Here is a 15,454-nt window from a genome sequence, read left to right on the forward strand (position 1 = left end):
ATAGGAATAAAGCGATTCACGCCTCCCTAGCTTACATTTCATTGCATTTCAAGGCGTCGATGAAGTTCAGCTGTTGTTTATGAAATATAAAAAAATACACCAATTGAGCACAATTTTGAACAAGATCGGTGGCATATTTAAAATCCCCATTCAAACAGTTCCAGCTGTATTGAACTTAATTGTCACATCCTAGGAGTTCGTCAACTAATTTTACATACGTACATGGAGAGCTAAAAATTTTCAAACTGTTTTCTACAACTGCTAATGAAATAATCCGACATGCACCCGACTCCCCGCCTTGTCTTTAAAGCGCTTTTTTATACGTAATATGGCTCGACGGCACGACGTCAACGGCATCAAAAACGTCACGAAACAAAAGATTTAATAAGCAGAGCAATGGCTATGCACGTGCGCTATAAATCGTTGTAAATTTTGTGGTCGTCCTCTGCAAAACAACACCGTGAAATGACCAAGTTCTACGTATCAGCGACTCTAGAGAACACATACAATGAGGGCAAATTTTTGGCATTTCTATTTTGGAATTGATCGGAGGCATTACATATTTAGTTTGAGCAAGTTTTCAGACCAATTGGCGTTATGAACAGGTTCAGATAGTTACGAATATCGAAAGTAAAACATAAATTCCTCTTTTACTAGGCGTCGTACCTGGTGTCGCCGTGGCATAGCTTAAGCTCTCTAATATAAGCTCAAGTCTACGGTTCCTTGAATGCCTTCTACGTAAATTATTGTTAAAGAACAGAGCAAGATAATAGGCTGTGCTCTTATTCTCGGTATATCTTGGACTGGAAATAGTTTGCCGTGGAGGTTCATGCGGGAGACAAATGTCATTTGCATTTGAAGAGACTCTCCTCATTTGTCTGAGACCCCGTCTACACGCATCCGGATATTTTTTTAATCCGCAACTTTTTCTTTCCAGATACGGCTTCCGTCCACACGCATCCGGCAAATTTGGCAGCGAATCCGGATAGTTTTGAATCCGCTCTCCAGTATGGAAAAAAATAAATCCGCAACGAATCAGGTAACGTGTGGACGGTGAATCCGGATATTTTCGAATCCGATGACCTAGCAAATCGTGTCCAGTCTATTAAGGAACAATAAACCAATATGGCGGCACAGCGTGTATGCCTAGTTTCTCTACAGTGAATTCGGATACCATCGGATGCGTGTGGACAGGCAAATTCGATTTGAATACGCTACGTGTGGACGGGGAAAATTTTGAATTCGGAAAGAAAAAGTTGCGGATTCAAAAATGCGGATACGTGTGGACGGGGCCTTAATTGCAAGCTAGTTTCAGCCCAATATCGAGAATACGCATGCGGCTTATTGCAGCAAGAGTGAGGAACTCTAAAAATAAGTTGTGGAACGACTCATCTCGGCTCGTGTTCCCTCAACATTTGTTGTTGTTCCAAACTTCCACTTGTATTTCTGTATCTCGATAACAAATAGATTCCATGTTGCCGCGCATCTGTTCAGTAATAGATCACAGATGACGTCAAAATGCGGTAAGAACAAAAATATGGCACAGGAGCCGTTAGCGGAGTATGTCACTGATGTTCTTACAGCATATCTTGACGTCTTCTGAGAACCATTACTAAACAGACACAAGGTAACATGGAACCTACCTGTTTTATAATAAAGAAACAAATAAATGTCCTCCAATAGATCATTAGGAAGAACAAAAAAAGTAAGAGGGAGAATAATTTGACTTTTATTAGACAGAATAATGGATAATTATTTTATTGACTATTTTAGGTTTTTGCGGGCAATACAGACAGGGTCACCGTTGTGTCACATGACCTGAACCCGCCAATCAGAGCGCGATTCATCCGTTTTAAGATAGTGACTTGGGAAGCACACGTTTCAATGAGGGTGGAGCTCTACGGCTGTCCAGGTTCTGTGCATTTTTCCCAAAATAATCATTCCATTATAACTCTTTGAACCCAGATTGCATGCATTTAGAGATCTCTTAGATGATAGAGGAAACATGGGAAATCTTGAGGTCACAGCACGTCTTAATGGGAAGGCATGTGAAAGTCGCTTTATCCCATGTAGAACATATATATTGAAGTGCAAAAACTCCTCTCCCTCGCTTCCAAATTAAATGGGGCCTTCCTTTCTCTGAACGTAATAAAAAAAGGTGAAGGCAAACGATCATATAGTGAAAGCAGATTAAATTTTGAGGATTATTTCAAATGAAGAAATAACAGGGGAACAAGTGAGACATTAAGCCGGTTATACGTGAAATGTATACAAGGCAAATAGTGTTTGTCTGTTTACCTTTTTTTTTAACAGTATCTGTCTGTATTAGGAGCATGTTTGCAATATAATACAACACCTCCTGCGGGCCAGTTTTTATCAGTTCTAAATTGAAAACTTACCTGCAATTTAAAAGAGTATACCAGCCAACAATGCCCCGGCTGCTCCAAAGTTTGCGATAAGACCTAGGGAATCCTTGTAAACTTGTGCAACTTTAGATCGGTTATTGATCTAAAATGAAAATGAAGGAAAAAAAGAAAAGAGGAAACTCATTACTGACGTTGTAGTTGTGTTGATTTTGAGGGTTTTTGTTTCGAATTAAATTGAAATCAATTTAACTTTATAAAGCTCAGGTGTGTTTTATTCATCTATTAAGGGCGTTTTTTTTCGAATTAAATTGGAACTAGTTTTAACTTTATGTAGCTTAGTATATTTCAATAAGTAAATAGTGTTCCCAATTAGTTGTTTTGAGCTAAATACCATAGACACCGAAATAAAGTATTTCATTCATTTTCTCAACCTTACCTTTAGAATGTCAAGAAGCACTAGGTATGGAAAGTGGTAAAATAACTGACAGTCAGATAAGCGCCTCGTCCAGGTATAATGACTTTGGTTCCGCCAGAATGGGCAGACTACACAATCAAGAAGGAAGTGGAGCTTGGACAGCCGCCACAAATGATGCCAATCCATGGCTCCAAGTTAATTTTGGAAGTTACGTTACCAGAGTGACACGCGTAGCAACGCAAGGAAGGTATGGAGAATTTATCCAATGGGTCATTGACTACAAACTACAGCACAGTCAGGATGGAGTTAACTTTCAGTACTACAGGGAACAGGGACCGACCACAGACAAGGTGATAAATAAGAAATTGATCGAAGCCTCAAGGCTTTCGAGATAATATCAATAGTAAAGAGTAAATACCACTGAAGCGAACAGTTCACTCAAATCACTAGAACAAAGCTATTTAGTTTATAAATAAAATGCTCGACTGCGTTGGTAGGAAATTGAAATAGTTACCTATTTAGCAACTTAAGCTGGATAAAAGTAAATCAAGTTTACTGAGCTAGTGATTTTGTGAAGTTGAGTTTTCGAGAGTCTTTCGTTAGAGCAAAGTGTTCTGACGAGTGCTCTTTGCTCTTTTGAACTTCAAGTTGATGGATGTCTTAGTCATTCAATTTCCTTGTCATCCTGCCTGATATCATCACCCTGAGCTTAATTTGGGTTAAGAATTGTTCTATTTAAATAGCGAGGAGATTAAAAGGAGACGTAACAGGACATGTAAACGGAAAGGTGGCTTTTTAATGGCACCCAACAGGAGAATTGCGGTGGCCATGCTAGTGGCACTGCTGGAAGTGACGAATTATATTATTATGAGAGAGAATCAGTGGGGGACAGAATAACCAGCAGTTCAAAAAGTATATGTTTTTTCTTTTCTTATTTTTTTTCTTTCTGCCATTTGACCGATCTAGGTCTTTACTGGGAACACAGACCAGGACACCGTTGTGTCACATGACCTTAATCCACCAATCACTGCACGTTACATCCGTTTTCAACCAGTAGAATCAAAGACGTGGATTTCAATGAGAGTGGAACTCTATGGTTGTCAACAAGGTACTTAGTTTTGAAGGTCTTCTCTCTAGTAAGCCAGTTACACACAATACAGACTCAAATGACACCTTGTATATTGTCCAAAATTTCAGTTACAAAAGTAATGCCAGTAATGGATATCAGATATACGTCAATTAACGAATCATAACGACCTACGTTACAGCGGGCCCGCCTTTAGACTACGAGTAGTCCCTCTTTCGCTTAGTCCGTCGTGCGTTACGCGAAAGAAAACTGCAAGAACAAAATAGTCTGGCGAAATCCTGGGGACGAGTAGCGCGCGAAAGGAGGGACTACCACCTAAGCCACAGAGTTTGACCTTCCACGGGCGAGTGATTTTTCGGTGTAGGATTTCTCATCTTGACGTCCTATTATTATTAAACCTTGGGAGATATCCTGAATAAATGCTCAACTATACTCTTCAAGTAGCGAGGCAAAAACATGCCATGAGAAGTATATCTTCGTGCAATGTTCTTTCAGCGAAACTGCCAAAGAAGTTTTAAAAAGAAGACGGCGACGGAGGGATCTTGTAACGATTTTTGCTGCGTCTGTAGGTGTAAATCTAAAAGTTATTGCGAAAATTTCAAATGCAAAAATTTCAACCGAGAATTTACATTGCGTATTTGACATAGGAGATCATCCAACTGCGCTGAAATATTTGCCGATAGCAGCGGAAAGTTTCGTGTGAATGTTCGGTTTCAAGTGAAAGTCCGGTTCAATCTTTCAAATGGACGGCAGAAAGGCCGAGCTCAGCCGTGAATTCATATTTACTGAATTGTTCTTGGACGATGCTGTTGAGCGGCGAAATCACTATCACGCTCGCAGTCGGGTTAGAGGCGGAAAGCTTTGCCAAACAAAACACTTAATAGATTTAAATCTTTCCAAAGCCTGTTGGCAGAATCGCAAGAACAACACGGCTTGCGAAGCCCGATTCCAAAGTTTCGATTTGCTCCGGTTCCAAAACATTCCTGCAAGACGTCACACGTTTCTCGAATGTTGACAACGTGTTGTCAACGCTCCTAACATAAACCAATCATATTTTTGCGTTGTGAGAGCAACGCATAATTCAAACTCCTTGACTTAGGCGGTAGGCAGAAAAATTTTTTGGGACCATTTTTCGACCGAGCTTTGTAACCGTCCACAAATGTGACGGTCGAGACCTGGGTTCCACTTCACTAAAAATGGAGGCGGGTTCAACTCTGAATGGCGCGGCGTGAAATATGTTTATCCAGATCGACATTTTTTTAGGGGAAAAGCGAACGAATAAGCTTCTCAATGGCAAGAAAGCATGTGTGCCGAAGAAACAGATGTTACAATTGTTCTAGAAACTTGAAGAAGATACTGATGTGGTCACGAAAAAGTGGTCCCAAAACATGTTGACAAAAGAGCGAGCGATATTTTGAGACCACTTTGGAGTCATGATCAGCGATTCAATTATGGAGTTAAGGTAAGAACTATTGTGTCAGAACCGAGCATTTATTTCAGTAAACTGTCCAATGCAATGAAACCTGCCAGCTGTACATGTTACTGGCGTTTAATACTAACAGATTTAATTAATAGAAATATTAAGCTCTTTTTAAATGCGGACGCATCTAGGCCCGTAATGCGTCCGCACAGCAAACCTTACATTGTGTTGAATGCTTTTGTACTTGTACCACAGTGGAGTAAATAGAAGTAATGTTCTAGGGCTGGTAGAGCAGGTATAGGCAGTGATCTCAATCCTGGTCTTGTTAGTATTTGTTATGCCACCTGGTTTTTATTTTTTGAGGCATAGAAAGTGGTTAACATGCATTTGTAAAATTATGAAGATGCACGGTAACCTTTGAGAGATTGTTCTTGGCTAACATTTCCTGTTTCTCCTAGTATGCTCCCCCCTGTCTCCCACCTGCTTTATATCTTGATTACTTCAAACAAATTTTGAAAAACTTACTTACATGTAACCGATCTCCACCCCACCCCCAAAGACCTTGTACCAGCTGATACTAGTGAAAATAGGTGCTGAAACATCTTAACTGTCAGAGACATATTATTGGTGGTTTAGTTCAATGTACCTGCATAAGCATGAGAAAGAATATGAGATTTGTGCATCTTTTCAGGCATTTACAGTTTTGTTACTTTGACAGTACCTAACGAGTGTGCCGAGCATTGGGAAGGTTCAGTTTCACATTTCTGGCCAGATTACGCTGGCGTTTTGTGTTTGATGCAGTCTTCCGTAATTTCAGCCGGTGTTTTCCATTAGTTTCTTTCCCCTTTACTCCATTCAAAGATGGCTTTGGACCACTTGTTTGTGCTGTTGATGTTTTTAACTTCGATTTTCTTCTCGATATTGATGTGGGTTGTACGCTGATTTTGGCCTTGCTGTTGTGAAGAATAGGCAGTGTAAGTCCGTTTTGATCTGTACCAAAGTGTACAAATGCTGTCGCAAGTACAGCAACAGGTGCCTGACCTCTTGCTTTTGATATTATCTTTCTATAAACTTCTAAGTATTTCATATAGCATGCCCTAAAATTGTTAGCAGTCGTTTTGAGCTTTAGTTCGATGTCATCTTGTACTTGCCTGTGAATTCTTAATATGTCCTGTAATTGAATGTCTGCTTCAAATCTAGATTCTTTGTCAGATGACTGACTGCTGGAAGTGTCATCTTGGGTTGAAGGGAGGTCAGAATCTACATCCATGGGAACACAATAGTCATTGGTGTCCATGTCAATGTCAGCATGATTGTAAGGGTGGGGGGGGGGAGGGGGGGAACACGACACTGTTAATCAATCAAACTTTCAATAAAGCTTTCCTTTAATATATAATTATTTACTTTTATTTCCTCATCTTTTGTTTGTGCTTCAAAAACTACTGTTTAATGTTGCATCTCAAGGTGATCAAGATGGTACCAGAAAATATCCATACCCATCCCAAGGAGGGCTACTGGAAATTCCATACAGAAGGAGGGGGGGGGGGAGGGGTCTCAAAAGCAAAAAGGGAAGTATGAACCAAATCTGGAATTTCCACAGAGATTAGGGGGAGGGGTTCAGACCAAATACCCCTCTAAGGGACCAGTATGGATATTTTCTGGAACACGTTTTTAGTGGCAAGTACAAACAGAATTATCACCTAGAGAATAACTTTGCATTTTGTTCTACAAACAACAAACATGTCGAGGGATGAGGGGGGCTTACTACCTGAACTGAAATGAACCAAGGGCATAGCACCTTTTTAAACCCATTGATTGAAGCTGGTAGCTCATTGTTCTTGAGAGATGTGATGTCGTGAGAGATGTCATTGATGACACGCTTATTGGTGCGAGAGAGAAAACAGAACAAAACTGACTTAATAGGCCACTTTCGATATATTAAAATTTAGCTTGAAGCGAGGCCTAGAGGACACAAACAAAGGAAATTGAATGACCATGTTTATTCATTTCTTTTGTTTGTGTCCTCTAAGCCTCACTATCAAGCTGAATTTTAAGATATCGAAAGTGACCTATTGACTCTTCTGTCTTATTTAACTTGGGTGTATTTGTTATACTTAGCAGAAAATCTTCTGAATTCTAAAATATCCAGGATAAGACTCCTAAACATAGGACAAAAAAAAAAAAAAGAAAGAAAGAAAGAAAGAAAGAAAGAAAGAAAGAAAGAACGAAAGAAACTAGGGGGGAGGGTGGTGGTAATAATATACAACCTCTCACCTGTTCTTTTAGCAGAACATTTATCTCTGTTATGTTGAATGCTTTCAAGACCCTTTGAAAACCTTTCTGATGAAAGCAAAGCTTGCAATACACTATTTGCAAAGCAATTATTGTTTAAATTCTGAATGCCTCGTGGATTCAGATACATCTTCAATGCAGCCAGTTATTCCAACGGAAGAAGGTGAAACACAGAGAGCCGCTTGAACGAGTGATAAAACAGGGAGACGTTCTGTATAAAATGAAGAACTCTGAGCGCGCGAAATTCCCGCCAGAAATTAATCTTACATTACGTTACGAGCCTAACTATTTAGCTAGCTATTTGCCATTAAATTGAGATAAAACATTTATCAAATTTCAGTCCAAACTGGTCCCAAAATATCGCTCGCTCTTTTGTCAACATGTTTTGGGACCCTTTTTCGTGAGCACATCAGTACCTTCTTCAAGTTTCTAGAACAACTGTAGCATCTGTTCCTTCGGCACACATGCTTTCTTGCCATTGAGAAGCTTATTCGTTCGCTTTTCCCCTAAAAAATGTCGATCTGGATAAACATATTTTAGGCCGCGCCATTCAGAGTTGAAGACAAGCAATAAACTGCAAGGCTGATACTACGTGAAAAACGTTTCGAGACACCAATATGACAAGAACCGATAAAGTAGGATCGCAACAGTGGACAGCTGTTTCGCCCTTCTTCGGGGGTTCGTCAGCACTGTGTAGCGAAGATATGTAACGCCAGCCCAACAGCCAACGCACATAAATTGCAAAATGACCCGCCGCCATTTTTAGTGAAGTGGAACCCAGGTCTCGACCGTCACATTTGTGGACGGTTACAAAGCTCGGTCGAAAAGTGGTCCCAAAAACTTTTTCTGCAGGCGGTAATCCCTCCTTTTGAGTGCTCCTCGCCCCCAGGATTTTGCGCGGCCATTTTTTTCTCGCGGTTTTCTTTCGCGTCACGTCGCGTCAAAGACTACGTCTGATGAACTGCTTTGACCGGTCGAGTAAAAGAGGACAACGATAAAGTAGAAGAAAGTTTTATGCGCACCGTTCTTTCAATTTGGCAACGCTATGGAAGAAGAATTTTTTTGTGGGAGAACTTTTGGCTCCCGCGCTCAAACCATTTCGAGTGTGACATGTCAACAAAAAAAGTGAGAATGTCGCTGCACACGACTTTGTTGACAAAAGTCTTTGTGAAGAGCGCAGGCCGCCTTTAAATTAGAGCGCTTTTGTTAGCTTATTACACCTTGGGATTTACTTCACACATCAGACCGTTTGATTGACAGCCGCCGATTCATTGACGAGAGCAGTCGGAATTCCGACAGCTAATATTTGTAATTATTATTCCGCGCATTGAAAAAATGAGCACTGCAAGTATATGTCGCGAAAGACAATAGAATTCTGCGCGATGACGACGGACTAGGCGAAAGAGGGACTACTCGTTGTCTACATGTAGCTCGCCTTCTACATTGACCTTAATCCGCCAATCACTGCACGTTACATCCGTTTACAACCAATAGCATCGAATAATTACATAGCAATGAGAGTGGAATTCGATGGAGGTCAAGGTTTTGCATCTTCCAGTTATTTAAGTACTTTTATTACTAGTGTTATTATTTGTTATTTTGGTAATGTTATTGACTCACAACATATAGAAAGGGGCCGTCGATAAAACCAGGAACATGGAACATTCCGGAACATCCCGGAACATCGAATAATTAGAATAATTATGAGAAAAATATGTAAAACTGAATACTCTAAAATAAAATAAACAAAAATAAAGTGGTATCAGTTCCAAATATGAAAAGATATTTTGGAGGGTAGGGGAGTCGGTAGGGAAGGGGTAGGTCATTCAACTGACCACAATGAGTGCAGGTTCCTCTTCTTTCCCGCAAATTGTGTCACGTAGCTTTACAGCACTCTGTTTTTCAACACAAACATGAACGATTCGGACGATGAATAGCGGAGTTGCGGAAGCCCGAGTAACAAGCAAGTTATTATTAATAAGCTAGTAGTAATCAAAGATTAGAGCAGTGCGTTCACGTGCGTGCTTCGAATGTTTGGTCTACTTTGGCGCTCGAATGGCTCTATAAAAGATTAGTGTGATCGAATGTCAGATAACAATTCAACTAGCGATGAATAGATTATAGCCCGTGGTAAAAGTGTTTTTAATCAATTACGTATCAACTTGTACTGGACAAAACATTTTCCAGGAAAGACATTTGAACTGTTGCCGACATTGAGAATTCAATTTCTGATCGCCAACATGTGTAACGAATATTTCTTGAGACACTAAAGTTTTGACCAGCGACCCTGCAAGACAGCGTGTCGCCAAATATTTTTAAATTTTGTGTTTGTATTTGTTTACACTGTCATTAGAGTTTTAGTAGTCCGAACTTAGACAAGAAACTCAATGCGGAAGAGTTTCTATTTCTATCTCGTGGAGCAACTATTTCTTCATGAGAAATCGTGTATACGCATATCTTTGAATTGTGTAACGAATTGAATAAAGAAATCATACTCGCGTACTCATAAGAGTTCGAACGCCACTCCCTTGGATTTCTATGAAGAACGAAATCTGGGAATAAGGGGCAGTCACGTGGTTAAACTGATGGCGAACGATCTGAAGGAATGGATTATTCTTCTAAGTTGCAAGCCTTCACTCATCGCAGTCATTATTACTTTTTTTTTCCTTTATTTTTTTTTATGTTTTTGTTTGTTTGCTTGTTTGTTTATTTCCCGAGCTGAAACCAGTTTACTTTTGCATAATTTAAATTTTGAAAATTTAATTTTATATATTTTTCCCATAATTATTATAATTATTCGATGCTCCGGGATGTTCCGGGATGTTCCGGTATGTTCCGGGATGTTCCATGTTCCAGATTTTATCGACGCCCTATAAAAAGACAAGAATTGAAAAAGAGAATATACTTATAGAGTACAATAGGCAATTTCCGTGTTCGCTTTTGCCTCGTGCGAAACCATTCATATGAAAATGTGTTCTGCGTAGAGGTTCATGTTAATGCAAATCAAATTCATTTTTATATGAAAGGTTTTGCACGAGGCGTGAACTTGGAAATGGCCTACTCTGAGTTACAATCCATTACTGATAATAACTGTCCCAGTTCACCTAAAAAAGGCGTTTGAAATGGCAGAGAAAGTAAACTGAGGTTTGAAGACAATCTAAACTCAGATTGAGTAGCGTCTTTGCAAAATTAATTCAACTAAATTAGCCAAAATCACCAAAAAAGCTCGAACTCCACTGACTCATAAACAATTCCAATCGTGTCTGGAGACTGTAACATGCAGTCAATAAATATTTGATTGATCTGCATTCAGTGAGGTTTTTTTTTTTTTTTTTCCAATTTTACATATGGCTTTCACGCGTTTCATCTAAAAAGTTGACAATACCACGATATGATTTTTGAACTTGCGCGCGGAATAAGACAATAGAGTGTTTCATTTCTCGGAACTATCGGTCTGATAGTTGCCCCTTGGAAATTTGATGTTCTTAAATCTAACAAATATTTGTTTTGGGAACATCCAATTTTCGCGGCGCAGCTATCTGCCGTTATTTCCTCGACAGAAACACTCTGTTGTTTAATTAGTAAGCCCTATTAATCTAAAGCTTCTACAATTAAAAAGCTAGTACGTAAGCTAGAAACACTAGAAACAACGTGTGCCCTGATTATTGCTTCAGCCTCATCAGTCCACTATCACACCATAGAGACCCGAGCCGTTCAAAATCTTATTGTCAGTAATAACGGGTTGTTGTTGATGGGAAAACATTTTTACCGATACACTTTTTTCACTGCTGTTGTTGTTGTTGTTTTTTTTTTCTGTCAAGGCTGTGGATTAGTGGCAAATAACTCTGTAAGCAGTCCTGGATATCCTGACTACTATCCAAGCAATACGCACTGTGTCTATCAAGTTCCAATTCTTCCCTACTACGAATTAAACATTACCTTTAGCTACTTTCATCTGGAGGAGAGCGGCTCATGGTAAGTGGAGGCATAACTGTGGGGTGAGGGGACAGGAATCCGAAGCCACCCGATACCCTCTACCCCATACTCTCCGTTATAGAACCCTCTGTGGAGGTTCCTATTTTCATTTCCCTTTCTTTTTCAAAATATTGTGCCTTTGTGTTTTAAATTTCGTTCCTATTTATCGCAATTCTCGCCATTTCGGACCCTCTCATTTCCCGCCTCACTTAGCTTGCCGCTATCTTGGGTAGTGGGAAACTATTTGCCAGGATTGTAACATTAAGTATTTTTCTTTTTAGCTCAGCTGATTATTTAAGGATTTCCAACGAGAATAATCAAACATTTGGTACGTACTGTGGCCAGAAGACAGGACATAACGTTATTGTTAATGGCGAGTACGCCTTGTTAACATTTCACTCGGACTTCGCTTTGGAAGAGATAGGATTTCAGATATCTTTTACAAATAGTAAGTGCAAGCAAATCTTTGTTAACAATCCCTGCCTTATTAACCTAAGCGCTAGCGTTATACTTTTTGTGTGACTTGCGTTTAAAGATACGTATTTACATTCGGTCGATTTAAACTGCGACAGTGACAACGAATGTAAATATTTCATTCTGTTGCTATGAAATTCACGTGTGCCGCTGCGGCGTTAATTAAGTCTTAATTCTGATATAAGCATACATTAGGTTTCACAGTTGAAGTATATTCATCTCAACTCTCAAGCTTTCAAATTTTATTTTACGATTTATTTAGTTTGACGGTCTGGGAAATTAATCTAGTAATTACTCTAGCACTCAGAGGCCTGTGCCCCTGGTTGGGGAATAACACTATGAGCTGCACACCCAGCCCTGTAAACAAGTCATGAATAAATATAGGAATTAAAATTGAACAGAGAATGTATGGTCACATAAGCGCTTTTTTAACTTAGAAATTTTGCGCGTTTAAATTCACTTTTATTTTTGGGTAGGGAAATCTCTATAACCGCCGATTGGTTAGCTCAGTTTGTGTAGCACCAGACTAGTGTGCGAGAGGTCGCGGGTTCAAACCCTGGCCGGACCAACACTCAGGGTCTTTACTTGACATAATTGAGGAGAAAGTGCTGCCTTTGTAATGACATCTGCAAATGGTTAGACTTTCTAGTCTTCTCGGGTCAGATAAACACGATAAACCGTAGGCCCCGTATCACAACTCTTCATAATTAATTCTGTGGGACGTAAAAGAACCCACACACTGATCGAAAAGAGTAGGGGACGTAGTTCCTGGTCCTCATCTAATGGTTAAATGCTCTGAGATATTAGCTGCGTAGGCTACTCTGAAATTCGAAGGTAAATAAAGTAATATATGTATGTATCTCCTTAAGTTCTAAATGAGCTAAACATGCTACCAATGTGCAATGTGCAAGAAAGACTTGTACTGCTACAAAGTAAAATCTATCGCACCGCGAGACAGTTCAGTTTGGAAACCAGAGACTTGTGAAATGTTTATTAGCTTCAATTGGTGCTATTGGGGCGATATTTCAGACTAATTTGTCAGCCTTATCAGACGGAGAAAAAAATGATCTACCGAACTGACATACACGCTAACGATTTTGCACCTATTTTCCGTCTGTCTCGCTGGTAAATCTTCGATGTCTTTGCAAAAAAAAAACAAAAAAACAAACATTTTCCATGGTTCACATTCAATCCTGAAGAATTGAAAATGATTCCATTAGATATTTTTCAATGGAAACCACCCGCGTCTACCACCAGTGATGTTATATAGCAGGCGTTTTTCCCGCTACAACGCACCCATTTATTGGCTAGTTCATGATCACATGACATCTAACAATGAAACTGTTCACCGCCAAATGCCATGAGCGGGCAACATTGCGAAAACTATGACGCCGAACGGGAAACAGTTCACTGTTATCCGCGAAATGTTGACCGCTGTTGCACGTGATCAGAGCGTGCAGTTGAAAGTAGCCTGATGTTGTCGCTGGAATCTGATCAGGGTGATTTTCGAAATTTGCTTTTGTTTTGTTTTGTTATATAACAAATCACTTAATGACTGGTCCCTTGGGGAACAGTGAAGTTTGTTTCCCTCGACTTCGTCTCGGGAAATATTGAGATTCTCGGAAAAAAAAATTCACTGTTCCACTCGGGACCAGTCATTAAGTGTTTTAAATTGCTTGGGCCTAAACAGACTAGTTTGTAGCAGGCGCCATTCTTGTGGAATATCAGATAGTTAACTATACAAAGGCTTTGTCGATTTTTTTAATGACCTTAATATATCGCAAAGGAGTACTTGAATGTATGTTACCGGAAAGTATTTTGGTCTCTTAAAGGTTGCGGATATGTGGTAAATAACACACTGAAGAGTCCCGGATATCCTACCACCTACCCAGGAAAAACAACTTGTGTTTACCACGTTCCAATTCCACACCGCTCGGCGATGAACATTTCATTTATTGATTTCAACCTAGAGTTTGAGATTTCGTGCAGGTAATTGTATTGTTTTAAAAATGGACAACGATCTTGCTCCTAGATGAACACCACACGCAATTTTAGTCAGTATCAGTCACTCAGCCAACCAGCCAGTGAGTAAATGAGTCAGTGAGTCAGTCAGTCAGTGATTCAGTCAGTCAATTGGTCGGTCAGTCGGCCGGTCAGTTAGTCAGTCAGTTTGTCAGTCAATTGATCAATACATCCATGCATTCATCCATCCACGCATCCATGCATCCATCCATCCATCCATCTATGCATCCATCCATGCATGCATCCATCCATGCATCCATGCATCCATGCATCCATGCATCCATGCATCCATGCATCCATGCATCCATGCATCCATGCATCCATGCATCCATCCTTCCATGCATCCATGCATCCATCCATGTATCCATGCATCCATGCATCCATCCTTCCATGCATCCATCCTTCCATGCATTCATCCTTCCATGCATCCATCCTTCCATGCATCCATCCTTCCATGCATCCATCCATGCATGCATGCATTCATCGGTGCATCCATCCATGTATCCATCCATCAATGAATCAATGAATCAATGAATCAATTAATCAATCAAGCAGGCAGGCAGCTGACCAGGAAGTTAGGAAGTGTTTCAATTAGTCAGTCCGTCAGTCTGTCAGTCAGTCAGTCGAGCAAGGAAGTAAGCAGGCAAATAATTATAAGTAGCTAATCGAGCAATGAACTGTTCATTATTTACCATGACCCCTTAATATTCGAACATTTTGAATTTAGGCTCACTTAGGATTATTGTAACTGATTACAAACAAAAAACAAAAAGAAAGGAAAAAAACATATTATTCCTTGATCACAGGGGCCCACCCTCTGCCATCTGCTACTCTCCGAACGTAAAGTCGTTCACATGGCACCTACTAACTTGTTTGTTGTTGTTGTTGTTGTTTTTCTTTTTTTCTCATACACTGTAAGCATTGTTATTCTCTTTAAAAAATTCTAAGTGTGTTGTACATGAAAATACAACAACAAAGAATTTCTATATCTTTACAGCATTGACAGCTTGACGATTGCCAACGACACAAATCATGTGTTTGGCAAGTACTGTGGCGAGCAGAGCGGGAAAACACTTCTAGTAACTGGTCTCTACGCAGTCCTCACATTCCACACAGACCCTACTGTGACAGCCACAGGATTTCTGTTAGTTTTTAATCCCGTTCCATTTGGTAAGTAAACTCAGAATTTTTCCGAGCGTTAAAACAAGCAGGGGCCTGGGGACAAATTGTTACACTAATATATATTGATTTGAGTTATGTCTATCTACCTGCACCTTTCCTCGGGTCTGTTGTATGCATTTAATTTTAACCCGGCCTGCATAATGCAGTCCGCAGTGTGCTTTGTACATTGACAAGCTTCAAAATGCTTCGAATGTTTTATCTAATGGTAAACAGCATATTTG

General features: G+C 39.9%; 1 protein-coding gene across 1 annotated transcript in view; it reads left to right on the forward strand.

Moving 5' to 3' along the window:
• The first annotated feature begins 1,536 nt into the window (after positions 1–1,536).
• The window catches only part of LOC145469244 (uncharacterized), a 43,202-nt gene continuing 29,284 nt past the window's right edge, over positions 1,537–15,454 (forward strand). The window contains exons 1-7 of the mRNA XM_081452933.1: positions 1,537–1,912; positions 2,809–3,131; positions 3,748–3,889; positions 11,402–11,555; positions 11,837–12,003; positions 13,862–14,018; positions 15,049–15,221. Of these exons, the coding sequence (XP_081309059.1) occupies positions 1,885–1,912; positions 2,809–3,131; positions 3,748–3,889; positions 11,402–11,555; positions 11,837–12,003; positions 13,862–14,018; positions 15,049–15,221 (1,144 nt within the window). The 5' untranslated portion in view covers positions 1,537–1,884. The remainder of the gene's footprint in view (positions 1,913–2,808; positions 3,132–3,747; positions 3,890–11,401; positions 11,556–11,836; positions 12,004–13,861; positions 14,019–15,048; positions 15,222–15,454) is intronic.

The sequence above is a fragment of the Orbicella franksi genome, chromosome 15 (assembly GCF_964199315.1).
Source record: "Orbicella franksi chromosome 15, jaOrbFran1.1, whole genome shotgun sequence".
NCBI classification, from domain to species: Eukaryota; Metazoa; Cnidaria; class Anthozoa; order Scleractinia; family Merulinidae; genus Orbicella; species Orbicella franksi.